Genomic DNA, 27,608 nt, shown 5'->3' on the forward strand with positions numbered 1-27,608 from the left:
AATAAAATAAAAACGAAAAATTTTGTCTAAAAAATAAATATAAAAATTTAGTCGTGGACCACCCTTAACATTTAGGGGGATGAAAAATAGATGTTGTTCGATTCTCAGACCTACCCTATACGCACACAAAATTTCATGAGAATCGGTCGAGCCGTTTCGGAGGAGTTCGGTTACTAACACCGTGACACAAGAATTTTATACATATATGTATAAGATTATATCAATGTTCGTATTTGTATATCAACTGTCATGAGCCCTATCAAATATATCTACTACTAAACGTCTGGTTAGTTACAGTGGACCAAAAAAAACAAAAATTTATTTTAATAAAAAAAATTTAATCATTAATTTTTGTTCATACCCAAGATTTGATCAATTCATAGCGGACTGATCGGTTTATATAAACATCCCTACGTCCGAAGTGTCGCCAGTTGGGGTAAAACTTGGATGAATTCAAAATTATTTGCTGTTAATGTCAAATGTCCCAAGAATGGTTTACAATTTACATATGTAAAATTTGGCGCCAAATAAATTTACTGTAATTTTTGTAACGTTTGACAGATTTACTCTTTGGACATATTCCTAATATTTATTTATTTTAGAAGTTTCATTCTTTAACTTCTTTAGGATGAAAAATAATTTATAAACGTTATAAACGATAAAGAATAATTGGATAAATCATAATGGTTTTACAAAATACAGGTAGATTTAAAAGCGACAAAAATGAGACTCAAAAGAAAGAAGTTGGATCTTCTTCAGGTCCCAGGTAAGAAAATAACATTTTTTTTGTAAAATAGATTATTGAATATCCAATACTAAAAAAAATAATATTTCTAGGGAAGAATCATCTGAGTCACGTATTCGAAACGCATTAGACAATGATAGAATTGATTCTAAGTATGGTTTCGACAGAGTACGAGATACTAAAGAGCGCACCGGTTACCTAATTAACATGCACACGGTATGAGTTGTTTTTTTGTTTAAATAAATTACAGGGTCCTGTAATAATAGATGTTAAATTATTTCTTAGTTATATTAAAGACATTCCTGTAAATAGTCCTGCTACTTGGAAAGTAATCTAAATAATTACCAAAGTTATCTTTGCAGCTATACTAATAAAATGTTGTAATATCATTATTACTCTTGTTTACTGTAGGCTGAAATACTTGATGAAGACAAGAGATTGGTGGCTGCTGTGGATTATTACTTTATAGAAATGGATGGTTCAAGGTTCAAAATATCACTTATGTTTCAACCCTACTTTCTAATTATGGCACGAAAGGAATGTGAGCAAGAAGTCATTCAATATTTATCTAAAAAGTTTGCTGGCACAATACACAAAATTGATGTTATAGAAAAGGAAGACTTGGATTTGGTTAGCATTATTTACCACTATTGTTATAGTTTGTGCTGTTCCTTTAACTTAAACTTTTATAAAGATTATTATTATGGGTGTCTCTTCTCCGTCTCATATAGTAGAGAATTAAGTAACTGTATAAACAACAGTGTATATGGTTAATTATTACATTGTAGTATATATAGGTAGTTAATATTTATTATCATAGTGTAGACAATACTGATGCTTGAATAATACATAAAAAAATATTTTACAGCTCAACCATCTGTCTGGTATAAAACAGCGTTTTATAAAGCTCTCCTTCATGTCTCAAAATGAGATGATGAAAGTGAGACGAGAAATTTTAACAGCAGTAAATAAAAACAAAGAACGTGAGAAAAAAGATGCAATATATGCTGAAATGTTAACAAATGCTCTCACAAGTGCTGCGGCTATTGAACATGCTAAAAAAACTACAGATCATATGGAAAATATTCTTGATATCAGGTAAAATTACTTTCAATCTCTTAAGTTATGTATCATCTGCAATTTAAATAAAAAGTTCTCCTTATGAAAACTTTATTAACAACTAATACCTTAGTAATGTCTGTTTTTTAATTTTTTAATTTCTTATTATTGCTTCATATTCCACTAAATTGTAATTGTCTCTGTTTTAATTTTTGTAATGTAACTGATAGGTGTAAAATTATGTGTGAATATTATTGAATTTACTACATTCTTATTTTATTAAATTTCACAGAGAACATGATGTACCATACCATGTCCGAGTGTCAATTGACATGCAAATATTTTGTGGTACATGGTATACTGTCAAGCCCAGAGGAATAGAGACTCCCATATTTACAAAAAGAGACGACATCCTAGAAAGACCAGATCCAATAGTTTTAGCATTTGATATAGAAACCACCAAACTGCCACTGAAATTCCCTGATTCACAGTCTGATCAAATTATGATGATTTCATATATGATTGATGGACAGGGGTATTTAATTACTAATAGGGAAATTATATCAACTGATGTAGAGGATTTTGAATACACACCTAAACCAGAATTTGAAGGGTATGAAAAATATGTCTTTTTATATTACATATATATTCTGTAGATATTTTTTAAAAATGATATTGTTTTATTTCTACTTGACTCAGTAATTTGCCTAGATTGTCATAAACCACTCCTCCATGTGGTTGGTAATGACGCTGGTCTGGCCGGCTGCCATATCTATTATTTAATTTATCGATATTGGCAAATCAAATAAATAATAACTGTTTTGACTTTGAATTATACTAAAAATGGCAGCAGCTATAAGGGTCATTGCTCCGAAATGTATGTATTAAAGAGCCGACACCTATAAATGTTATATTAAAAAAATATTTTTTAGGCAATTTATAATTTTTAATGAAGCAAATGAATTGGGGCTAATACAAAAGTTTTTTGACCACATCATGGATGTTAAACCTCATATTTTTGTGACATACAATGGTAAGAACGTTTTACTTCCCTGTTGTTTTTTATTTCAATTTGAAAACATTTTTTTAAAATTATTTTAATATGCATTAATATAAAACAATAATCTGCATATTGACTGTAAATTTCATTTGTTGAAGTTTTATTACTATGTACTTAATAAACAAAATATGATTATTTTGAAAGGACAAGACTGTCTTTTTAAAAAACTATTGTCATATAGATGTATGTTTTATTGTTGAATAGGTGACTTTTTCGATTGGCCATTTGTGGAGGCCCGAGCTGCAATCCTTGGTCTGGATATGAAGCAAGAGATCGGTTTCAGCAAAGTTACAGCCAGAGATGGCACATATGCCTGCAGACCTGCTATGCATATGGATTGTTTATGGTATGTTTCAAACATAGCGAATTTTGTTAAATTCTATAATACATATGTACTTTTAATTTTATATTGTAAAATTTATTTTAATTTTCAGTTTTCATCGGATTTGGGGCTTACTATTGTGATACTAATTAATATATCTGATAATTAGTAATAAATTTAATTATCATTTACTATAATTTATAATTATTTTTTTTATGAAAATCACATTCGAAACATTTTCGAATCGAATTCATTCTAGATTATATGCGATAATCTCAGCTAGGCTCAGTTGTATTAACTAGTTTCTTATATTTAACATTCAGCTGGGTGAAAAGAGACTCATATTTGCCAGTGGGATCTCAGGGTCTGAAGGCGGTCGCTAAAGCCAAACTGCGATATGATCCAGTCGAGCTCGACCCTGAAGATATGTGCAGAATGGCGGCTGAACAACCACAGGTATACTATTAATTCATTTAAATCTATGAAAAACTATATATGTGTATTGGTAGCCATCATATTTCTTTCCAGAAAATAGTTCCAAAAAATGTTGGTCAGAAATCTTCGCTTAGTTTCTGTGCATAGTTAAAAGCACAGAACAAGGATTTATTGAATAAAATTCGTCGCTTTTAACGTTGAGTTTTATATTGTTAATGTATATAAATAGAAACGCGTTAGAGTGAGACAGACTATACAGGCGTAGTAGATTGAATTAATATCAAATAAAAAATAATTATAATTGCATAAGTTGATAAAAAATGCTATGCAATAGCTTTTCCGCGGCAGTGCCCATCTGCCACATTGTCTATTTTTTATATATTATATATTTATATATTATTTGTAATATGTATTTTTGCACTTCTTATGTAATATACTTACAGTGGTTGTCTCGAAGAAATCGCTCTAAAGCGATAAGGCCGCCAGTTGCTTTTCATTAAATTATGTTTAATATTTTCCTTTTATGTAATGCAACGAAGTGTTAATAAATAAATAATAAATATATTTTAAGGTACTATCAAACTACTCTGTGTCTGATGCAGTAGCGACCTACTACCTCTACATGAAGTATGTTCATCCATTTATATTTGCGTTATGTACAATTATCCCTTTGGAGCCAGATGAGGTAAGAAACACGTACACACAATTTAGTTCCTTATAAATAATAATTAACGATTAAATAATTGTATTCGAGTGAATATTTAATATCCAGAATAACAACTCTTATATATTGATACAAATACTTATTGTGTTCGCTGAAGAAACTTCTTTTAAAGCAGTTTCTGCCGCACACCACACCATGTGGAACGAGCTGACCACCGAAGTTTCCAAATTCGACTTAGTAGACAAATTTCTTAAAGATCGTACCAATTCTTAAAAGGCCGGTAACACACTCGCGAGTCTTCTGGCATTTAAAAGTGTCCATGGGCTGTAGTAACAATTAACATCAAGTTAGCCTCCTACTAAATTTTTTTGTGAAATATAGTCTGTATTTAAAAATAACTATTTGATCTACCCTTGGCATTGGCTTCAGATTTCTCTGTTTCCTGATTATTTTTTCTTAAAGGTGTGTTGTAGGTGCCTTCAGTGCCTGACACAGCCTTTTCACTATTTGAGTCTAAGGCCTCACGATGTTTTGCCTCACCGAACGAGCAAATATTAAAGACAGAAAGTCCATTGGTGCACAGCCGATGATCGATCCAACGACGACTGTCATACGCTGATAATGCTCTATATGTATCCCTCTCTAGTCTATGTTTGCTTGGTACGAATAAAAATATACTCTTGCTTTGAAATGAACAGATTTCCGATACACATTATTCTTATATGTTTCATTTATTTTTTAATTTTGAAGTTTTGTTCATCCGTCTCTTTAAAGGTACTACGCAAAGGGTCAGGTACGCTTTGCGAGGCATTACTCATGGTGCAGGCTTTCCATGCGAATATAGTGTTTCCGAATAAGCAAGTTGAGGAATTAAATAAGCTGACAGCAGATGGCCATGTGTTGGAAACTGAAACATACGTAGGCGGGCATGTCGAAGCGTTGGAGTCCGGTATGACTAAATTTTGAATTGTATATTTATATATTGTGTCAGCCATTATTTTTGTTTAAAATATTACAACCATATTACCAATTAAATTTATATACTTATTACGCTAAAATAATTATATAAATTAACTAGCAGACTCGGCCAAGCCTTACTGTGGCTAAGGTTTTTGTTATATTACATAGTAGTAAACTATTCAAGGGAAACGATAGGAGAACTTATGTGAAAGGAAGATAGCTTATGTAAAACGTTGGTACTTTTAGCACAGCGCCATCTGTTAGAATTGAATCAAATAATAAACAAATATTTTCAATAAAATAAAATTGTAACTGTAATTAAAGATCTAAGCTATCATATCTCTTAAGTTGGACCAGACTGCTCACAGTGTGCCAATTTCATTTAAAATCTGTTAAGTAGTTTAGGAGGCCATTGAGGACAAACATTGTGACACGAGATTTATATATAATAAGATAAGTATAGAATTTATAACTTTTACTCGTTTGAACTTATAAGCTCCACAAGTGCCCTCCTACCCACTATACAATTAGGTCTACCCTCCTTTTTAAAACTAATTGTGTCGACACGTAACTTTGTAGCGAGGTCAAGTTCGTATTTATGAAGACATAAAATGGATCGGCCTCACATGTCCTCAAAGCGTCGTTCACTGCAGATAGAGTTGTGATTATATAGCTTGCAGTCTCGACTTCTATTACTGAGTTTTCGGCACAATTTCAAAGTTTAAATAACCGTTTCTCCCAAACTTGGGATCACGTGGTACTGATATTTAATTGAAACTAGGAACGCTACTTCCTTCTGGGATCATCTGAATATGAATACAAAATTTTCCTAATAATTTCAGGAGTATTCAGAGCCGATATAAAATGCAAATTTCGTATAGTACCATCGGCGGTGGATAAATTAATAGAGAATGTTGAGAAAACAATGAAACATGCTATAGAAGTTGAGGAAGGAATTCCTTTGGAACTGGTTGATAACTTCGATGAGGTCTGTGGGGAAATTAAGGCTAAATTGCAGCATATGCGTGATCATCCCAGAAGAGATGAAAATCCATTGATATACCATTTGGATGTTGGTGCTATGTATCCGAATATTATTTTGACGAATAGGTATGTTTTTTAAGTATGCTATTTAGTAGGTTTTGCCACGCCCCACCGCTATGCTAAACCTTAAGTATTTCCGAAACAATTTGACTCGAGAGTCCTTCAAGAAAAGAACGCACCAATTCTTACCTTCCTTACCTGCTTCGTTTGCTCTTTAAAAAAAATCGTGTTTTTCATCAAAGTATCTATCTATTGATATCTATTGATATAGTAGGTATATTTTTATTAATACTTCTCATATTTGTAGTTAATAAAGTATGTATGTAAGTATATGAATATTTATATCATGTGTTTATTTCGCAATTAATTATTTTAATTGGAGTTAAGATGCTTTCAAACGCTTTGATATATAAAAAAATACTGAAAAATTAAAATTTGCATGCATTAAAAAATATTTTACGAATTTCATATAAAGTAGGTATTTTTTTTTAGATTGCAGCCGTCCGCCATGGTCTGCCCAAGTGTCTGTGCAGTGTGTGACTATAATAGGCCTGGAGCTGATTGCCAAAGACATATGGATTGGATGTGGAGGGGAGAGTATTGTAAGTAGCTGTCAAACCGCTACATACTTCGCATTAGATAAATATATGACCTAAAAACATACTTGTTTTCATTGTATAAAGAAGCATTCCCAATACCAAATTCCTGTAAATATTGCGGGAAAACAGCGATTTCTACTCTTTCAAAGTATATATTAAACATTGTACTATTTATTGGTTTTGTTTCTATCTCGAATTTAAGCAAATATACAGTTAATAAAAATACTTGAATAAACGGAACAAGAGAAGTATTATATTACGAGAAGTATAATAGCTTTCTATAGCCTTGAACTAATAAATATAGTGATATTATATTTGTTTTGTTTACAGTGCCGGCTACGAGAAGTGAGTATCAGCGCATCCAACAACAGCTGGAAACTGAGAAATTTCCACCCTTGAACCCTGGAGGACCTCCACGAGCGTTTCACTCGCTGCCAAAAGAGGAACAGGTATAACACAACTTATGTGCTTTCATTTAGGAACACCATGTAGTCAAAACGGATTAAGAATTCATAAAAAAAAAGTTTTTTTTAATTTTTTAAATATTTCGGTTTAAACTTCAGAAAAATCATACGTTTTTTCCTTTAACACTCGCTCATACGGTGAAGGTAAACAAAAAGCATGAAAAAAAAACATTACTTTAGTTTTTTTATAGACAAAGTGTCTATATATTTAATCTATCTATCTAATCAGAAATCTGAAGACATGATCGTAGCACCAAAGGTTTTTTTCTATAAAAAATAAATGTTCAGTAGACGTGATGGACGCAATCAACAATTTGGTTGAGTGCTTTAAATATTCGTAACCTAATATTTAAATATCTCTTTACCTAAATATATTACTCTTTAAATATTACTCTAATAAACCTGATACTTAAATATATTACTATATTATACCAAAATTAGGCTGCCTATGAGAAAAGACGTCTAGCGGATTACTGTAAAGTGGCGTACAAGAAAAGCAAGGTCACGCGCATGGAAGTCCGCAAAACAACTATATGTCAGAAGGAAAATTCATTCTATGTTGATACTGTGAGAGCCTTTAGGTAAATATTCATTTTTAATAACTTTTAATTACGCAAAATGTTGCGTTTTTGCCGACATATATTTTTAACCAACTTACTAAAAATCCGAAACATATAATTTTTTCTCCTCCTAGCCACTACTTTTTATCTTTTTTATTCTTGCTGTAGAATTCGAAACTGAATTAATGGGTCGCGTTTCGGCTCGCTTATATATTTATTATATATTATTATAATATAGAATGGTGTTCGAGAACACTCTAGGCTACTGTGTAGCGATTGCACATTTTTAGAACGACGTACTATCTATCTCTTTCGCGCACATTGCTCCGTCCTTGTCGTACGTACTATTGTTTTCAACCCGTCTTCGTAACAATACAAACAAGATCGCCAACAGACCGCCTTCCTAAAGTTAGTTTTCCAGGATCATTCTGATGTGTGTCTTTAAGGCCCTTTAAATTGATAAAACACGCTAATATTGCGAATTTCACACAGTTATTTATTAAATATTTGCACACCTTCATATTTCATAGAACTTTCCACATAATTTGTACGCGGCTTCGGCAAGATAAGCAAACTGGCTCGACGAGTTTTGCGTGTAGTTCTGTCTTGTTTTTGCTTCAATGGTAATGGAGAGAGTTATTTAACATACAATATTGTGTTATGGTATACGTATACGTAAGTCTATGTTTTATGACTCTGGGTTCGGAAATACATGAATTTGATTTTAAAGTGAAACTTCAAATGCGACCTCCAAGGTTGCGTTGAAGGTTCAACGCACCTCTTAAGGGGGAATAGAAAGAGACAGCGAGAGTGAATGTTTCCTATTTTTTATTTCGACAATACGAAGATTCTTGCCAAAAGGAAAAAAAATACGAAGATTCACTTCTTGCGCGCGCAGGGACTCTACGCACATTTTTTTTTCAGAGACCGGCGTTACGAATACAAAGCTTTAAACAAACAGGCCAAAGCGCTAGTCGCGGCGGCGGTGGCGAGCGGAGACGCGGCGGAGGTAAAGTCGGCTAAGAGTCGCGAAGTTTTGTACGACTCGCTGCAATTGGCCCACAAATGTATATTGAACTCGTTCTATGGATATGTTATGAGGCGAGGGTAAGTATTCCTACAATTGAAGCTCCAAATAACGACTTACTGATTGTCAAGAGACAAATGTTTAATTTTTTTTTTGTAAAATAATATTACCCAAGGCTGAAATTTTATGACACTATAATGAATCGTTTATATTCAAAGAAATTGTTACATTTATATTAAATACTTATAGGCATAGCCATATATAGGCAGTACGTGTACGTTCTGGGATTGAACATTATAAATTTTTAATACTAGAGAAAATAGTGTATACAATCTATACTCTAATAAATAATCTGTTATTTTTTATGTATATAATTTATATTGTATAACTTTCAAGCGCCCGCTGGCATAGTATGGAAATGGCGGGAATTGTTTGTTATACGGGCGCTAACATTATCATGAAAGCGAGGGAAATCATTGAACAAATCGGTCGACCTTTGGAACTGGATACAGACGGTAATTAAATCCGAATATGGTTATTGCATTAGACCTCATAAGTTATTATCCATACATAAGTAATGTTATATCCGTTTCTGTTTTGGTAAAGAATGAAACGCTCGTGGAAATCGTATAGGATTTAAGGGTGGATTTCTCAGTTTTTCAAATCTTTATTTAGTTCAGCGCTATAATAGTTCTGATACTGTGTTCTTGTCTTCTTATTTTGACATAATATCTTAGGATATAACTGTTTATTTAAAAAAAATGTTTATTTGATCATTTTGCTCCCTTAGAGTTAACTTGGCAAAAATACAGAAATAATAAACGTATAATAAATTATAATATGAGAATTGACAACAGTATTCACTATATTTATTTATTGCTATAATCGTAGAATAAGGTGAAAGATAAAAAAAATTAAAAGAAAAAGTATACTTCTAACACGTGTACATGATTTATTCTAATAAATTAATCGAAAAAAAAAAAATTCGTCCTTTTTTTTCTAAAAAATAATGCATGTTTTTTTTTATTTTATATAACGTGTATGATCGCTACATTAATGTAATGTTCATGATCACGTTTTAGGTATTTGGTGTATTCTACCTTCATCATTTCCGGAAAATGTAACTGTACGTAGCACTCATCAAAAGAAGAAAAAAATCAACGTTTCATACCCTAATGCAGTTTTAAATGCTATGGTTAAGGTAAGAGAACAATATTTTATAATTAGTTCCTTAATTCAAAGCAACGGGGCAAGGGGACACATCGTTGGTAATGAGATCCTTTAAACCAAGTTTTATTTTCGGAATCGCGAGTATTTTCACGATAAATTGAAGGAAATCTGATTTCTTAATACTTGAAAGTTCCCTAAAGCAATAATTATTCCAAAGGCTACAGAGGATTGAAGCTGGAGAATTAATGGCTGTTAACATTTACATTATATGTTATTGAAGTAAAACTTCTTTAGAATCGTTGTGATTTCAAACCGGATGCAACGGAAAAGCGACAGTAAAAAGAGACAGAAACATTAATTCATATGATTTAACGTGGGAGAAAATGAGATAGATAAACTTCTTTAGAATCGTCGTGATTTCAAACCGGATGCAGCGGTAAAGAGAGACAGAAACATCAATTCATAAGATTTATTGTAACGTGGGAGAAAATGGGATAGGAGGCATTATACAGACTCTTTTTACTGCCGCTTTTTAATTTTATCGAATGTCAAACTTTCGATATTTTAGATTTTGCCAAATTAAAGATTGATATTAAATCTATAAATTACAATTTATCATTAAAATATACGGTTTTAAAGAAAAGTTTATTACATTTAGATAGTGAAAAAAGTCTAATTTATATATGATTAATTATAAAAATTTTGTGTTTGAAGGTTTCACTTCTACCACGTGTGAATTACACACATGTTTTTTTTATTTCTATTTTAATTAAAATTCTATAAACTGTTTATAAGTGCTATAAACTCAATATAAATAAATATATTTTTTTAGGATCAGTTCACTAACGACCAATATTACGAATTAATCGATCCAGCTGAAAAAAAGTATGAAAAGCGCGCGGAAAATTCAATTTTCTTCGAAGTAGATGGACCGTATTTGGCCATGGTGTTGCCAGCTTCGAAAGAAGAGGGGAAAAGGCTTAAGAAGCGATATGCTGTTTTCAATTTTGATGGTTCTTTGGCGGAATTGAAAGGTAATTTCGTTGGAAAAAGTTTTTTCATAGAACGAGAAAAATCAACACAGACAAAAGCTGAAGTTTTAAATCAGGATTCTTTTACTTTTAGGATATAAGCTTATAAATTGTCAATCAATTTGATAGACAATTTTGACGTTGACAGCCTTCAAGACAAGAAGTGACTTGAACTACAAATTAGAATAATAGACCTTAAATGAGTTAATTTCAGTTGTGGTATTTGGATAAGATTTTGATGGACTTTAATGTGAATTAATCAATTTAATTTGACGTTTCAATTGCTTTATCATTTAAGGACAAAAATGTATGTCGTTAGCTACTGGTTATTCAATAGTTTTATGAATAAAAACTTAAAACAGAGCGTATCGAATTTTATAAGGCAGGCAACGCACTCGCGAGCTCTCTGTCATGTATCTGTATCACTTAATATCAGGTAAAGAGTTATATTTAAAAAACAATTTTTAGGTTTTGAAGTAAAACGTCGAGGTGAGCTGCAATTAATAAAAATATTCCAATCTTCAGTGTTTGAGGCATTCTTAAAAGGCAACGACTTAAAGTCATGTTACAGTGCAGTCGCTAAAGTGGCCGATTACTGGCTTGACGTGTTATACAGTAAAGGGTGTAATATGCCGGATTCGGAATTGTTTGAACTTATTTCGGAAAATCGATCTATGTCAAAGAAATTGGAGGATTATGGTGGGCAGAAATCAACGTCTATCTCAACTGCGAAGAGACTGGCTGAGTTCCTTGGAGATCAGATGGTTAAAGATGCTGGCTTGGCTTGTAGGTGAGTAAATGAAGATGAATAATAAAGAACCCTATTCATATAAGCATGATATAAATTTGTCGACTACAGACTACTGAAACTGGAAATTATTTTGGCAAAATCGCTATTAAAATTACGTTATTGTTGGCCTAGTAGGTAGCTATAGCGTACGACGCGCATCCCTGATGTCGTAGATTTGATCCCCGGCTGTGCACCATTAGACGTTGTATGTGCACATTTAACATTCGCTCCCACAACCGAAAACCAACATAGCTTCGACCTAAAAAGTCGACAGTGTTTGTCAGGCACATGTAGCTGATCACCTACTTGCCTATTAGATGATGAAACATGATGATTAAACAGATACAGAAATCTGAGGCCCAGACCTAAAAAGGTTGTAGTGCCACTGATTTCTATTTCTATGCGATAGTTATTGATATATATATATTTCTTTTATTTGACATGAAACATTTTTGTGTATAGTCGCCCTGAGTTAGCGCGATTATGTGACTAGTTTTTTCTCGATTTCCCTTTCTCGCTCTCTCTCAATCTGTGCCAATCGCTCTCTCCCCTTCACAAAAACGCTGCACATCTTCGTGACGTTCCGTAAAAAATTTACCCTCATGCGGCTAAAGAACTCGAGGCATTGAAGCCATTTTCTACGTACAAAAACAATACTACAATTTATTGACAGGCTATAAAGCACGGACTATAATTATAACCTGTATATTTTTTTTGCATAATTTGTATTTGTGATGTCTTATGTTTCCTTATTGATAAATACAAACAGATATATTAAAAATAAATTAATAGAGATATATAGAAAATGTATTTCAAATAAAATTTCACCACAGATTCATAATATCACGTAAACCAGACGGTGCGCCCGTAACCGAACGTGCGATACCTCTAGCGATATTCCAATCGCCTGCCGCCGTCAAACGACACCATTTACGACGCTGGCTTAAAGACAATACGATATCTGAAGATATAGACATAAGAGACGTTCTGGACTGGGCATATTATATCGAGAGATTGAGTGGGGCCATACAAAAGATTATTACGATACCGGCTGCTATGCAAGGTGTAAGTATATTTAGACTAAGGTAAAATTAAATGTTATGTGTTTGGCGATTTAAAAAAAAATCGCGGGTCCCCAATGGATACATATAGCTCGGGATGGAGAAAGATGGCAAGCCTTGGAGACTTTAAAAATATTTACTAACACATAGATTAACCATATATTAGTGGATCATGAAATAATTTAAGGCTAAAAAAAAATTGCGTTTGGATGACAAAAATATCAGTATTCGGAATTAATGCACTTTTCAATCTTGCACCGTTCCTGTCTGTCTCTTTTTATACAATGTGATAAAAAAAGACAGATGATGACAGGTGACTACTATTCAATATACATTAATTTTGAAATGGACTTATCACTAAAGGAACCGGAACTAAATAATAAATTGAAATAATTAATAAAATGACTAAATAATAGGACTAATCTGAGTTGTGGTTGCTACACTATGTCTATTTTTATAAAAATCTTAAGGGTTTTTAAAATATTCAATTTACATACGTAGCAATTACGAATAGTATCTTATATTTAGGAATTGGACGTTAGCTGACTTAAAGAACTAAAAAAAAATTTAACAATATTTTGTTGTACTAATATTGACGATACGTATAATAAAACTATTCCCTTTAGTCTTAAGCGGAGAACTAAAAAATATCCATACTTTTATTGACAGTTAGACAACCCTGTACCGCGAGTGCAATACCCCGATTGGCTGCACAAGAAGATGTTAGCGAAAAGCGATAAATTTAAAACCAGGAAAATCACAGACATGTTCAGTGTGCAGCCTAAAGAAATGGCTGGAAGTGACGAGCCATCTACGAGCCATGCCGATCCCGAGGTATTTATTGTAGTTAAAAAAGTGCAGTACAAATGTCAGAAGTGAAACTTCTTTGTAAATTGAATATTACTAAGGCCCCAACAGATGATCATGTACCAGTATATGATCAGTTCATGTATTTGTTTATTTATATACACACTGTATACGTGCTGAAACAACGTTATGCAACAGAATAACTAAAGTTCTAATATGTAACTACTAAACGAATACATCAACCAACAGTGAGTATTTTTTCTAGATTTCCCTTTCTCGCTCTCTCTCAATCGGTCCGAATCGCTCTCTCCCCTTTCTTCGACAAAAACGCTGCACATCTTCGTGACGTTCCGTAAAATTTTTACCCTCATGCGGCTAAAGAAGTTTCTTATCCGTAAAAACAATGTTTTCAAGTGCCAACTTGCTTATAAAGTCTTATGTAATATGGTTACGAAACTAGTGCATTTTTTTTCTATTTGCTCATATTTTATACTGAGTGAGCAATATCCATTAAAGCCGCCACGCCGCGGTTTTCTTCAAGGCAGCATACTAGGACCATAAATATTTAAAGAGAACAAACGATATTACAGAATACAATACTAGATATGGAAGATATCGGCAAAGAAACCAGAGATAAGGAAATACGTCCCATAGTGCATACGGTGAAACGTAAGAGAGAAGAATCTCCAGTAAAGGAAGCTGCCTCTTGGCGAGAGGCGTTAGGATCACCACCACCGTTTGGAAATACAAAGGTAACGAGAGTTTAACAAATAACTAAAGTTAAGTAAGAATTTTATTTCAATTATTTAATAACAGCGACATCTACAGTCTATGTCTATGGATCACTATGATGGCGTTATACCCTGAAACTAGGTAACAAAGTTATTTCGATCAGTAAGGATAACAAATTGTTGACTTTAGGCACTTTGGCCTTCGGGCTGGTCAATCTGTGATAAGACTCGTCCAGGAACCCCGTTTAAAGTGGAGGGACAGTACACCATCCTTCCTCCACAGTACTTTCGAATTTTAGATTTTTTTTTATAGAACAGGAGGCAAACGGGCAGGAGGCTCACCTGATGTTAAGTGATACCGCCGCCCATGGACACTCTCAATGCCACAGGGCTCGCGAGTGCGTTGCCGGCCTTTAGATAAACTAACACGTTTTAATCGCATAAGGGATATACATAATACTGCCAGTTCTCAAATCAAAATTTATGATAAAGAGGAAGAAGATAAGAGTGGGTCTGTAAGAATGAAGGACATTCTTACAGACCCACTCAGAGAAGGAAGATCGACATTTTGAGGTCACAATTTCGTTATACATTTTAATTTCAATTTTTTTCTGGGATAATATTTGGCTGATATTTAACATACTTTCATTGGTACAAAAAGGTACCAAAAAGGAAAGTAATGAATAACTATTTGTACACAGGAAGAACGTATAGCGTGGATTGTCTTCCAAAAGAAAAAATGGAAATGGCAAATAGAGCAAAGGGGTCGACATAATCGAAACAAAAAAGGTGACGTATTTTTAATGTGTACTTAAGAGAAATATAAATAATTTATAGGATTTTCTATTGAGTGTTCGATTTTTTTATATAATGGGGAAAACGGGTTGAAAGCTCATCTGATGTTACATAATACCATCGTTCATGGATATTGCCAAAAGGCTCGCAAGTCCGTTGCCGGCTTTTTAAGATGCAGTCGGAGGTTATTAATTTTTCGGTGCTACCACTTAACATGGCGGGCACTTTGAAATTTTACTGTTAGGTTAAAAGATAACAGACTTTTATTGTATTACTTCAACTTATTCTTTAAATGATAATCTATGCTAATATTATAAAGAGGAAAGATTTGTATGTAAGTATGATTGTAACGAAAATTTCAAAAAGTACTGGACCGATTTAAAAAATTATTTCACCATTTGAATGCTTCATTATCACTGTATAATATAAGCCCAAATATCGTTATCCAAGGTGTAAAAAAGCCTATAAAATAACTTTCATCGCATGCGCTGCGAAAACTATTAATGATTTAAAAAAATCCATTATAAATATCATATCAATGTTTACAAAAAGAGTTTAAAAAATAAATGTCCATCCGTGCCAAGCCGGGACGGGCCGCTAGTCTTTTTATATTTTAATATAATGAAACGTATATAATTTAATTTGCAGGTAAAATGGATAATATGGCAACACTTCCTAAGACAGTTGGTGCATCGAATACCTTAGGAGGTTTTATTAAAAGGGCACAGCGCACGTTGCTCAATACTCCTTGGCAGATTATTCAGGTATTTAAGTAAATTATATAAAGACTAAAGTTTTGTGACGTAGTTAATAATTATATTGTACATATATTTTGTAGTCATTTATTATAGTTACAGATGAACAATCTAGAAAAACCGAATATACCCTAATATACTATAACGTTTCAATAAATTGTCTAATATAATATGATTATCATTACGTATATTAAGTTGTGATAGTCACGAACCATAATTGCTGAAAGCACTCAAAATGTAAATAACTTCGTATAATAAATACTTAATAATAATACTTAATAAATAATAATAAAATATATTTATCCTTAATTGAAAACATACACATAACAAAAATAAATAAAAACTGTTTACAAAAAATGTAAGGCAAAGGGCGGCCTTATCGCTTACACGTATTTTTACTAAGAAAATGCATGTTTATAATTTCTGACGTGCTCTAGTAAGTAGTAAAAGTATGTGAGCATTATGTTAACATGGTGTTTAATTTTTTTTTGCCTATACCGGGTTATTAATTTTACTAAGCATTGTGGGGGGGATTTGATTTTTTATTATTTGGTGATTACGTCAACAGTAATTATTAACTTGTTTGAATATATCACCCACACATTGCCTATGCTTAAAAACAAAATGCATTTTCGTGTATTCCTACAAAAAATTAAAACATTTATGTACTTTACTTACGTAAGCTGACAAGAACAATACGAGGGGGGGAAGATAAATTGAAGTAAATCTGTTTTAATACTTGAACACCCCATTTCTTGCCTTATGTAATTTTTTAAAATTACAGATAGCAGAAACAGCAGAGCCGGGTCTATTCCGTCTCTGGGCTTTAGTGAACAACGAGTTGCATCAAATTAAGCTGACAGTACCGAGAATATTCTACGTAAATCGCCGAGTTGCTATCGAAGAGACCGGCCAGTACTACCGTAAATGCAGTCGCGTTCTACCGCGAGCACATCCCGCCGTACATCTTTATCAGTATACAGTGCCTGAGCATTTGTATAGGGAGAAGAGGCAGTAAGTTAAAAAACCGGATTTTATACTGCATTTACTGATTTAATCAAATTTTAATTTAGTATGACTTTCTTTAGGTTCGTGTTCAATTCGCAATTTTATCTTGTCGCATCTATTATTATTAAACAATGGTTTTGGTTTATTAATTTAACTTTTTAATAATTTCGATTCGATTAATGTTTAAAGAACTTTAGTATTTTTATTTACATGAGAAACTTAATATGTATATACGAGCATTTAGCTCGCCATTAGCCGTCCCAATTTTAGTTTAACATGCATCTTTAATGCCTTTTTGAATATGTTAAACGCGGTAATAGACTCCTTCAAATAATTTGTACGTGGCTTCGGCAAGATAAGCAAACTGGTTTATACCGGTACGAGTATTGCGTTTAGTTGTGTATTTGATTTTTTTTAATGATATACTACTATAGAGAGAGTTAGTTTTTTTTTTTTAAATTTAGATACAGGTGCTATAAACATATAGATGCTTAATCGTTATAATTTTGGTTTCTTGGTAGATTTTATTTTGGTCGGGATCAAACCTTAAACCTTAAACTGATAAAGAAGACCGGAGCTTTCTACGTTCAAATCAAATGATGACGTGTCAATATGTCCATGAATCACACAATTTTATGTTTACGCTTTCAGAGAACTCATGAGCGAATTGTCTGCGCCGGAGATAGAAGGAATATATGAGACCCAAATGAGTCTGGAGTTTAGAGTTCTCGTACAACTTGGATGTATTTGCAGTGTGGACCAACAAGAAGCAAGAAGGTATTACAACACTAACAAAGTATTGTGACTCTTTTTTTTTAATAGAAAAGGAGGCAGACAGGCGGACCCTAAACTAAGTGATACCAACGGCCATGGACACTCAATGTCAGAGGCTTGGCGAGTGCGTTGCCGGCCTTTCAAAATTGGTTTGGAAATAATAATGCTTCGGAAATACTCAGTGGGCATCCAGTTCCACATAGTGGTGCATCAGCGGTGATTACCGACAATTTAAAAAAACAGTGGCAAAAGGCATGCCATTTCTTTCACCGTATGAGCGAGTGTCAAATGCGCATGCGCACAGAAATAATTCGACTATCGACATTTTTTATGTTTATTTAATTACACTCCGCTTTCGAGCGATCTCTGCCAGGCAACCCCTGTGAATAAAGAAAAAAAATGTATTAAGTTACATAAGATAGGCAAAAAGGCATTAAGAAGAGACAAAACAGGAACAAAAAATAATCTAAACTGATACTGAATTGTTGCAGGTTACTTCAGGTTGGTTCGAACATGGATACATTTACGTTAAGTCAACTGCAGTTTAAAAGTGTAGCACATCAAGCGTATTTACAAAAACAGGTAAGTGTTGTTATGTATACGTTTATTAATGTAACGTACACGCCCTCACGTACATACCGTCACATTCACACCGTCATACATCACATAGGAATAAATAACTCACCGCATTGTTTGGCCGCACTCTTAAACCATGGTCCTTCAAGAAAAGAGCGTACCAATTCTTAAAAGGCCGGCAACGCACTCGCGAGCCCTCTGGCATTGAGTGTCCGTGGGCGGTGGTATCACTTTACATCAGGTGAGCCTCCTGCCCGTTCTTTAAAAAAAAATATGGTTTTCAGTGACTCATCAGATTTATTTGTTTTAGGACGAAATATCACCAATAAAGCACATATTCCTCTATCAGCACTCGGCACCGAACTCAAGTCGAAGTATGTGGTCCCTTATACTTGGTCCCAGCAAGCGGGCGTATATCTTTGTATTGGATACTGTTAAAACCAATCAAGTGCCCAATATGAACACCCTGTATCTCGCCGAAAGGACTGCGAAGTAAGTTATTTGAGGTTAATGGTAAAAATAGACAAAAGGTCAAATATGCCCTATTTAGGGCGTTATAGCTACCGATAATAGAAATAACATCAGAATATTTTAAAGATTTAAGTGATATAAACACTTATCCCAGGTAAGTTTACTTTATTTATGCTTGGTAAGTTTAAACGACTATCACTTACAGAGTAATTAAAAATATTTTTATATTATCTATAAGCTATGCTCTGCTGTTTCACCGTCTGCGATTGTCTATAGCCTAAAGCTTTTCTCGGTAAATAAAATTTTTATTAGTCTCATACAGAATTTATTTCATACCGAACCCTAACTACATATTTAAAAAATATTATATTGTCTATGGTCATCAGGGATAACTTAGGGTTCTAATTATTTTTATAGTATTGGTGTACATATATATAAATTATAATCCACAGAATAAACCTAGGCACAGTAGAGAGCACGATACCCAGTTCGGAGTTAAATTGGGAAGTAACAGTGGAGACGGAAGCACGAGCTATTTATCGCGGTATACAGAGGGCTCTGCAGAGATATCGAGACGAGAAGTTTGGTCCTACAGTACTCGCGCTACAAACGGCACTATCGCCTGCAGCGTTGACTTCACTTATGCCAGGTAAGTTAACTTATTATAGGTAAGTTGACTTTATTTATACCAGGTAAGTTGACTTTACTTATTCCAGGAAAATTAACTTTACTTATCCCAGGTAAGTTGACTTTACTTATCCTAGGTAAGTTGACTTTACTTATTCCAGGGAAGTTGAATTTACTTATCCCATGTAAATTGACTTAACGTATCCCAGGTAAGTTGATTGTACTTATCCCATGTACATTTAAATAAGAGCACTTAACACACCATTCTGCTGAGTTTATTAGAAATTACCGGTATTTTGTTCTAAACGGTGTCGTCGTAAACGTTTTTTTTGTTTCTTTAGTTAATAAACATTTTAAACAGGTCTATCGGATTTCCCCCTGGTGCCGCTTCACATACGGGACGTTGAATCTCTATACAACACGTTGGAGTGGCAGCGAATCGGCGCACGCGCAATCGTCAGACATTACCTCAACTTGGACTCTGTTATAAATCTTACAATCGAACAATGCAGGTATTTTAATTCAATTATGTAATTTCCTTATAGTTTAATATAATTATAAGTTTTTATAATTAAAGTACTGTTGCGCAATAAGACTTTTCATTCCCACTCCAAAATGAAAAAAAAAAATTGAATCGTTCGTGAAAATATTGTTTTTAAGTGGTTAATAATAAAAGGGCCTCTAAAGGAGAAAAATCGTTGCATTTTTTGGTATATATGGAGTATATATTTGGTATATATAAACTTCCATATATATATATATATATATATATATATATAACTTTTATATATGTAACATGTAGGATTTAGTCTATAATATAGAAGAAATATAACAGAAAAGGCCTCTATGACCAAATTTATTTAATTAAAACCGTAATAAATATAAATCGTATTACGTTTGTAGAGAAATATTTTTTTTTTTATAATCTATAGATACTTCCACGTTCCGATCGGAAACATGCCAGCTGATCCGACGTTATTCGGTGCGGATCTGTTCTACGCACGGCATCTCATAAAGCATAATTTCGTTCTTTGGTGCTCTAACCTCGAAAGGCCGGATCTTGGAGGCAGGGAGATTGATGATAATAGGTGAGTTTCAGGCTTGAAGGTGCTCCCAACCCCGAGGTCGTGTGTTCGTATCACGGCTATGTTTTTAAGTTATTAGTTAACATTTTCTTTCTATTTACGGCGAAGAAAAATCGACATCTATCAGGAGTTTGATCACGTACTTAGAAAAAAAGAGGCCATTTTTTATTCTTATGGCTGTCTCTTATTACATTTAAATATAAGACCTGTTTTTTTTTCAAATAATTATTATTAATTAGAAGAAACCTACAATTCGTTGCTATTACTATTAGAACATGTTGCATATAGAAACTATGTATATACAATGGCTTGCCAGAGCGAATAGTCATCGACCTATCATGGACCAAGTAAATTTTCTAACAAAAATTAAATTCATTTCAAAAGTTTTCCTTTATTTTCAGGTTAGTTAGTGAAGTAGAAGACAGTAAATCTTGTGCGGTTGGTTCGAGTGGTGCGTACGGGAGTGTGTGTGTAGAACTAGACACAGACGCGCTGTGCGTATGCGCATTGTTACAGGCGCATCATATATTACAGGTAATATTTCTGATATCTAAAACAGTTATATATAATTTGTTTAGCTAACATAAGCCCCCTGTTCTATAAAAAAAAATAACGGGGATAAGTTAACGTTCTATGTCCCAGAAATGTAATTTGAACTGTATCTTGAAAAAAAAATCCAATACAATAACAAACGTTTGAAATACGACCTAAACAAAAGTTGGGACGCAAAAGGCTAATTATTTCATACATATTATTTTCACTAAATGTGTTAGAATTTTTAATTATAGTTTCATACTCGTAGGTGGAAGGTACCAGTGTTGCCACATCGTTTGGAGCACAGCACGCTAACATTCAGGATGTAATGGCAAATACAGGTAATAATCTTTATTTTTTTGCTACGAAACTAATATTTTTAACCTAAATTCTAAAACATTAAAATATAGAAAATCGGTGGCGCTACAACCTTTTTAGGTCTGTGCCTCAGATTTCTATATCCATTTCATGATCATTTGTCAATCTTAATAGGCAAGTACGGGATCAGTCTCCTGTGCCTGACATACACCGTCGACTTTTTGGGTCTAAGTCTAAGTTTACGATGTTATCCTTCATTCGTTCGTTCTGTTCGTTAAATACGCAAATAAATAAGTCACATGGTGCACAGTCGGGGATAGAACCTTAGGGAACCTTAGGGATGACAGTCGTACACTGAAGCCTCTAGGCCTGACACCTAACACTGCTCAAAACAGTTATTAAAAATAAAATAACTTGTGTGTACTTATGTAGGTACCCGCGTAACAAGAGAAAATTCTTCCTTTTTTATTTATTTTATTTATTTATTTATTCACACTTCGTTGCTAGAAAGAAACACAAATAACACAATATATATAAATTACAAGGGATGCAACGGGCGGCCTTATCGCTAACAAGCGATCTCTTCCAGGCAACTTTATTTCTATTCTTTTCAAAAATTTTATTCTACGTTTGTAGAAAAAACAACACTTACAACAGAAAAATGGTATTTAATACATTGAAAGTTATACTATAACGCATTAACCGTTTCGTGAGTCCTTGGCGTAAGAAAGATTTTTTTTTTTTAAATTTTGAACTAAATTTCAGGTTCCAATGCAACTGTTAACTACGATGAGACAGCGCAGTGTAGCGCGGCCTTTAAGATATTACGAACAATGATCGCGTCTTGGCTGCGTGACGTCACACTGTACAAGAACGTGTTCGCCGATTTCCAAATATCGCATTTCTACAGGTATTTCTTAATTGTAGTCTATGAATTATATACAATGTGTGCAATTTCTGTGTCATTGAGGTGCTTTTCATAATAGAGGATTTTGGTTTTACTTTATATTAATCGATTGCGTACAACGATAAGCGAAATAATTAAATGTTAATTGCTATTGTGTATGATATGTCTTAACATAAATATTAAATATATTTAAAATTGCTGCACAAAAAATATGTTGTAAGTAACTAAGAAACAACCCTACAAGAAAACTTCATCCACTTTGTAAAAAGCTACTCAAAGCACATGTAGTTCTTCCATAACTGAGTGTTTTTAAGGCAGTTTTTGCCGCTCACCACCACTTTGTGGAACCATCTGCCCACTGAAGTGTTTCCGGACCAATTCGACATAGGGTCCTTTAAGAAAGGCCGGCAACGCACTTGCGGTCCTTGCCATTAAATGTCCTTAGGCGGCTGTATCACCTAACATCCGGTGAGCATCCTGCCCGTTTGCCACCTGTAATATAAAAAAAAACTTGCTTGAGTGCCATAAACAATTATCTATTTGGGGATCTAATCTAGGATCGTTATCTATGGTTTTCATTATATATTTACGATTTCAGATGGCTAAAAACCCCAACATCTCTATTATATGACCCGGCATTACGACGTACTCTATACAACCTCATGAAGAAGCTATTTCTCATGTTAATAGCCGAGTTCAAACGTCTCGGCTCGCAGATTGTGTACGCGGACTTCAACAAAATCGTACTTTGTACCAGCAAAAGTACTGTCATCGACGGAATTGGTAAGTAAAACTATATAAATTTGTTAAGATGGACGTGTAATTTTAATAGTGAATCTTAGTGTCGCAGTTAAGTAGTTAAATCAGAGTGTTAATTGAATCTCTAGACTGTTAATTAAAGATCGATATTCAAGGAAGTCGCTAGCATTTTCATTTAAATAAAGCAGCGTCGAAAACGTTTAACTATCTGTCGGACCTTAAACTAACGGACGGATATTAAAACGAATAAACAATATATTCGCGAACAGAAGTATAGTAAATATTGGAATAATATTGAGAGTTTATTATTTAAATATATTCATTCCCTATCTATAAAGTTCTATAACAAAAGATGCTTATTTTTCCAATTACTAACAAACTCTCAATTTTACAATTAACCGAAACGTCAGTTTTGACACATGACAGATAATTAAAGATACAAAAGAAATTTAATTATTACTTTACATATATAAAATATACAATAGGATCAAAATAACAAAGTTCAGGAAGTTTAACATAATGGAGGGTAGTTTTTTTTAAGTACCCTCTGTGATAATTATTATCAAAATTCGAGCTAACAGTTAATTATAATTTTTTAATCAGGTTATGTGGAATTCGTGGTACAAAGCATCAGGAATAAGGAATTATTCCACGGCATTGATATTCGGTACAAACAGTGCTGGTCCTATCTCCTATGGCTGGATGAAGCCAACTTTGCTGGTATACAGGTATTTGTCGTTTAATTAATTCATTTGAAAACTCGTTGGTTATATCTATTTAGTTCTAATATTTGCGAAGTAATTGCAATAGTAAAGTAGAGTTGCGAATATCTGATCTGAGGTATTAAGTTCGATCCCCGGCTGTGCACCAATGGACTTACATGGTGAAGGAAAACATCGTAAACTTAGACCCAAAATGTTGATGGTGTATGTCAGGCACAGGAGACTGATCACCTACTTGTCTTTTGGATTGACAAATTATAATGAAATATATACAGATCTCAGAAGAAAGAAGGCCGAGGGTTCTATTCTACTAAAAAAAATTGTTTCATAAGATCAAAATTGATTGTCCTATTTAACATGACTCGACATGTTTTATAACAGGGTAAATTACCAGAGGGATTAGTGGAAGTGGGTTCATCTCAAGTTCCGAAGCCTGATGATGAGGAACCGGATCATGAGGTAAGTAAATAAAAACACACCCATACATATACAGTGTACAGATATGTAAAGTTAAAATACATTATATTACTCTTAGACATTTTATTAAATGCACATGTTCAATTTTGAAACCATTTCAAAAATTTCTATGAAGCGCCTAACCCGTTTTAATTTGTAATTTTTTTGTTTATTCTTTTTTAATTTCTTCTTTCGACCGAACTGTCATGTTGTCCTTATCACTCTTACATGACCTTGCGAATGATTAAGCGAGACAAGATTCTAAAAGCTTCCTTAAAATCCCAATAAAAATCTATTTGCTTGGTGACATTCGTTAACAGTTTTGTATTGCGGTCGCGGGATATAATAAATAGCTCCTTTATAACTATGTTACTATAAACGCAAGGGCTTTATTTTTCGTTATCATATTTTTTTTTCAAAAATGTATTTTTTGCTTGGATAATTTCCGACAATATTGTTGTCGGAGGTATGTGTATATATATTATCATCATCAGCTTAGAACTAGTTTTATTTGATTAAAACATTCTAAAAATCTTCTAAGTATTCTACTTAATACATTAACAAATTTTTAATGTTATAGAAATCCATAACAATGCAATGGAACCTGGCAAAATTCCTGCCGAATGGCGTTCGTGAACACTTTTGTACAGCGATCGCTGGCTTTCTTAGTGCAGCTTATGAAGAACCGGATAATCTGGCCATGCTACTCGCTACTGAGATGTCGCAAAAGCTTTTCCAGTAAGTATGAAAATTTAAGTTTCGTCCCAATATGACGCAGGATCCATCTTATTTTATTATTTTATATATCTTAATATTTTTTTCCTTTTTTTGTGAATTTCCAATTTTGGGTACATCTTTAAAAAATGAAGAAAAAAAATTATTTATTTTTTATTAGTTAGCTTAAACAAATATGTTAGCTGTCTCACATAAGAACATAAAACTCGCAGGTTTTAATATACATTTTATTTTGCACCTGTATATTGTGTTAATGTTTGTGATGTATTAGAAAAAACGAATACCATTCCATTTCAAATTTTTTGCTCTTTCACTTTTTTTCTAACAATTTTCGAAAAAATAATATAAAAATATTTAGCAACTAGCGGCCTTATCTAAGCGATCTTTTCCAGGCAAATTTAGACTATAAATACATATTTTACAGAATAACGGAGAAGATAAAGTCCCGTATGCCCATCCTTCGAATCTCTGAGCTGGAGAACTCGCCCGGGTTGAGAGCAGAGGCACTCGAAGGCGCTTCGCCCGCCTTGCTGTTTGTTAATGCTCTATGTAAGGTGCTCTCCTTGGACCAGGCACTGGATGATCAGGTAATTGATTGGTTAAAAAAAAAACGAAAATTAAAATTATAATACTGACCATGGTATCATGAAGATGAAGAAAATTCAAGCAAAATTAAATACAAGTTGTAAAAAAGCTAACACTCTAATATAATTAATGTTAATTTCAGTTAGTAATAATAGAATAATTATATAGTAAAAAAGTGACATGTAATACCAATTTGGATAGTTATACTGTCTTTATTACGTAATTAGCCTGCCAACATTTCATAGTTAACATTTCAATATTACGAATCGATTATATTTTTAATATATTATATACATTAACGTGAAAATGATATTAAAACAAATTGATATATATGCAGTTATTTTCAAAAACTCCTAAAAGATATAATAACCTCCAATATTATGTTAATTATATAAATTCTAACGCTTAATGTTAACGCTAATGGCATGCAGAAGATCCTGAATCACCGGCAAAATAATAATTATCGTGTGGGTAGATTCAATTAATCACTAATTGAAAAATATTCAGTAATACCGCATGCCCCAAGCTTAGTAGGAAATATTTATTTTTAATAGGTAACCCTTCTCCGGCGTAACCTGCTCCGTTTGATCAATGTTGGCGAATTCAGCTCGTTGGCCGAGTGGCGGGAAGCATCTTCGTCTTGCGTCCTCTGCGAGGTTATCTGCAAGGTGTGCAATCATTGTAGGGACCTGGATCTGTGTCTGGATACACATAGATCTACGCTAGGCGAAGTGTAAGTATCAAAAAATCTTATTTTTATAACAAGAACTTATTTTTGATTTTTTGAATTATGTACTTGATTTATATGTATATCGCAGATTTGACATTAAAAAGACTTCTTTGCTTCCTCCAGAAATTTTAATATCCTTTACGGTTTGACTAAAATGTGGTTTATATACCTTAAGATATTAATGTATTTTTTTATTTTATAATATTTAGTTTATTAACACAATCATATATTACGTAATAATAACAATATTTTAATTATATTAATATACAATTACAAACTAAAAATATATCTAATAACTAAAAAATATTAACAACACAATTACCTAAACTATGTATAAAATCAATGTATGCAATACTTACTACTTACTAGACTTTTAAAATGACTAAAAATGTTTTGAAAATATTAATTGTTGTAATTTGGTACTTTATCCATAAATTGTGAAACAGACCCATAGTCTCATATGTTGTGAGTATTATTTGTTATATATCCTTTCCATTTGTTCTAGACCTGTATGCCTTTGTCCTACTTGTGAAACACCATACGAGAATCAAGAATTAGAATGGCGGTTAATTGAGATATTGAACAGACGAGCTATGTCTTACACATTGCAGGATTTAATCTGTGCTAGATGTCATCAGGTAAATTTTAATATAATATATTAAGATTAAAATTTTAGACAAACGACTAAACTTCCATCTCTTGCATTACCCTTAAAAATGCCATAACAAGATAATATTTAAGTTGCTAATATTTAAAATTGATTAAATTTTAAAATTGAATGTTTTAGAATAAATAAAGCCATTTATTATCATCAAATCATACCTTTATTGTAAATTATCACTGAAATAGATGTATTTAATGTTAATTAATAATTGTATTTTTTGTAACAGGTCAAACGGGAAAACCTATCAGTAGTATGTGACTGTGCTGGAGAGTTCACCTTAATGATACCAGCAAGTGAAATAAGGTCACAACTTGTCACCTTTGAGACCATAGCGCAGTACTATCAAATGCCTTTATTGTTAGAAATCATTCAATTTAATTTAAGCAACATGTGATATTACAATAATAAAGTTACTTTTTACATGTGTTGGTTTAATTATTAATAAATATATAACTTTTGAGTAAACAATGGTGATGTGTGTGTTAGGATAGGAAGAAATAATTTCATTTATTTTTAAAACAATTCAGTAATTGAAGGACAGCGCCTTAGGGAGTTTATTACCCATGACTATTGGCTCA

At 33.0% G+C, this 27,608-nt stretch overlaps 1 protein-coding gene across 1 annotated transcript; it reads left to right on the forward strand.

Moving 5' to 3' along the window:
* The first annotated feature begins 576 nt into the window (after positions 1–576).
* Positions 577–27,455, forward strand: LOC110994309 (DNA polymerase epsilon catalytic subunit 1). Its single transcript, XM_045630018.1, has 42 exons — positions 577–766; positions 838–961; positions 1,157–1,375; positions 1,614–1,843; positions 2,097–2,417; positions 2,737–2,837; positions 3,069–3,210; positions 3,510–3,642; positions 4,193–4,306; positions 5,060–5,234; positions 6,088–6,355; positions 6,782–6,891; positions 7,219–7,337; positions 7,794–7,933; positions 8,837–9,019; positions 9,336–9,454; positions 10,022–10,140; positions 10,942–11,143; positions 11,609–11,930; positions 12,764–12,995; positions 13,661–13,825; positions 14,389–14,550; positions 15,231–15,318; positions 15,973–16,088; positions 16,864–17,093; positions 17,739–17,864; positions 18,353–18,443; positions 18,748–18,929; positions 19,361–19,557; positions 19,897–20,047; positions 20,468–20,623; positions 21,022–21,154; positions 21,423–21,495; positions 22,238–22,382; positions 22,978–23,162; positions 23,742–23,866; positions 24,242–24,319; positions 24,897–25,054; positions 25,476–25,638; positions 26,191–26,369; positions 26,872–27,004; positions 27,257–27,455. Exons 1-42 carry the CDS (start codon positions 684–686, stop codon positions 27,422–27,424), a joined length of 6,660 nt encoding a protein of 2,219 aa, XP_045485974.1. The 5' UTR covers positions 577–683; the 3' UTR covers positions 27,425–27,455.
* Positions 27,456–27,608: the final 153 nt, after the last annotated feature.

Source organism: Pieris rapae, chromosome 11, assembly GCF_905147795.1.
Source record: "Pieris rapae chromosome 11, ilPieRapa1.1, whole genome shotgun sequence".
NCBI lineage: Eukaryota > Metazoa > Arthropoda > Insecta > Lepidoptera > Pieridae > Pieris > Pieris rapae.

Coding starts and splice junctions, on each gene's coding strand:
- LOC110994309 (XM_045630018.1), top strand. CDS start 684: ATGGTTTTACAAAATACAGGTAGATTTAAAAGCGACAAAAATGAGACT. Junction 9,455..10,021: donor TTTGGAACTGGATACAGACG/GTAATTAAATCC, acceptor ATCACGTTTTAG/GTATTTGGTGTATTCTACCT. Junction 16,089..16,863: donor CTCCTTGGCAGATTATTCAG/GTATTTAAGTAA, acceptor TTAAAATTACAG/ATAGCAGAAACAGCAGAGCC.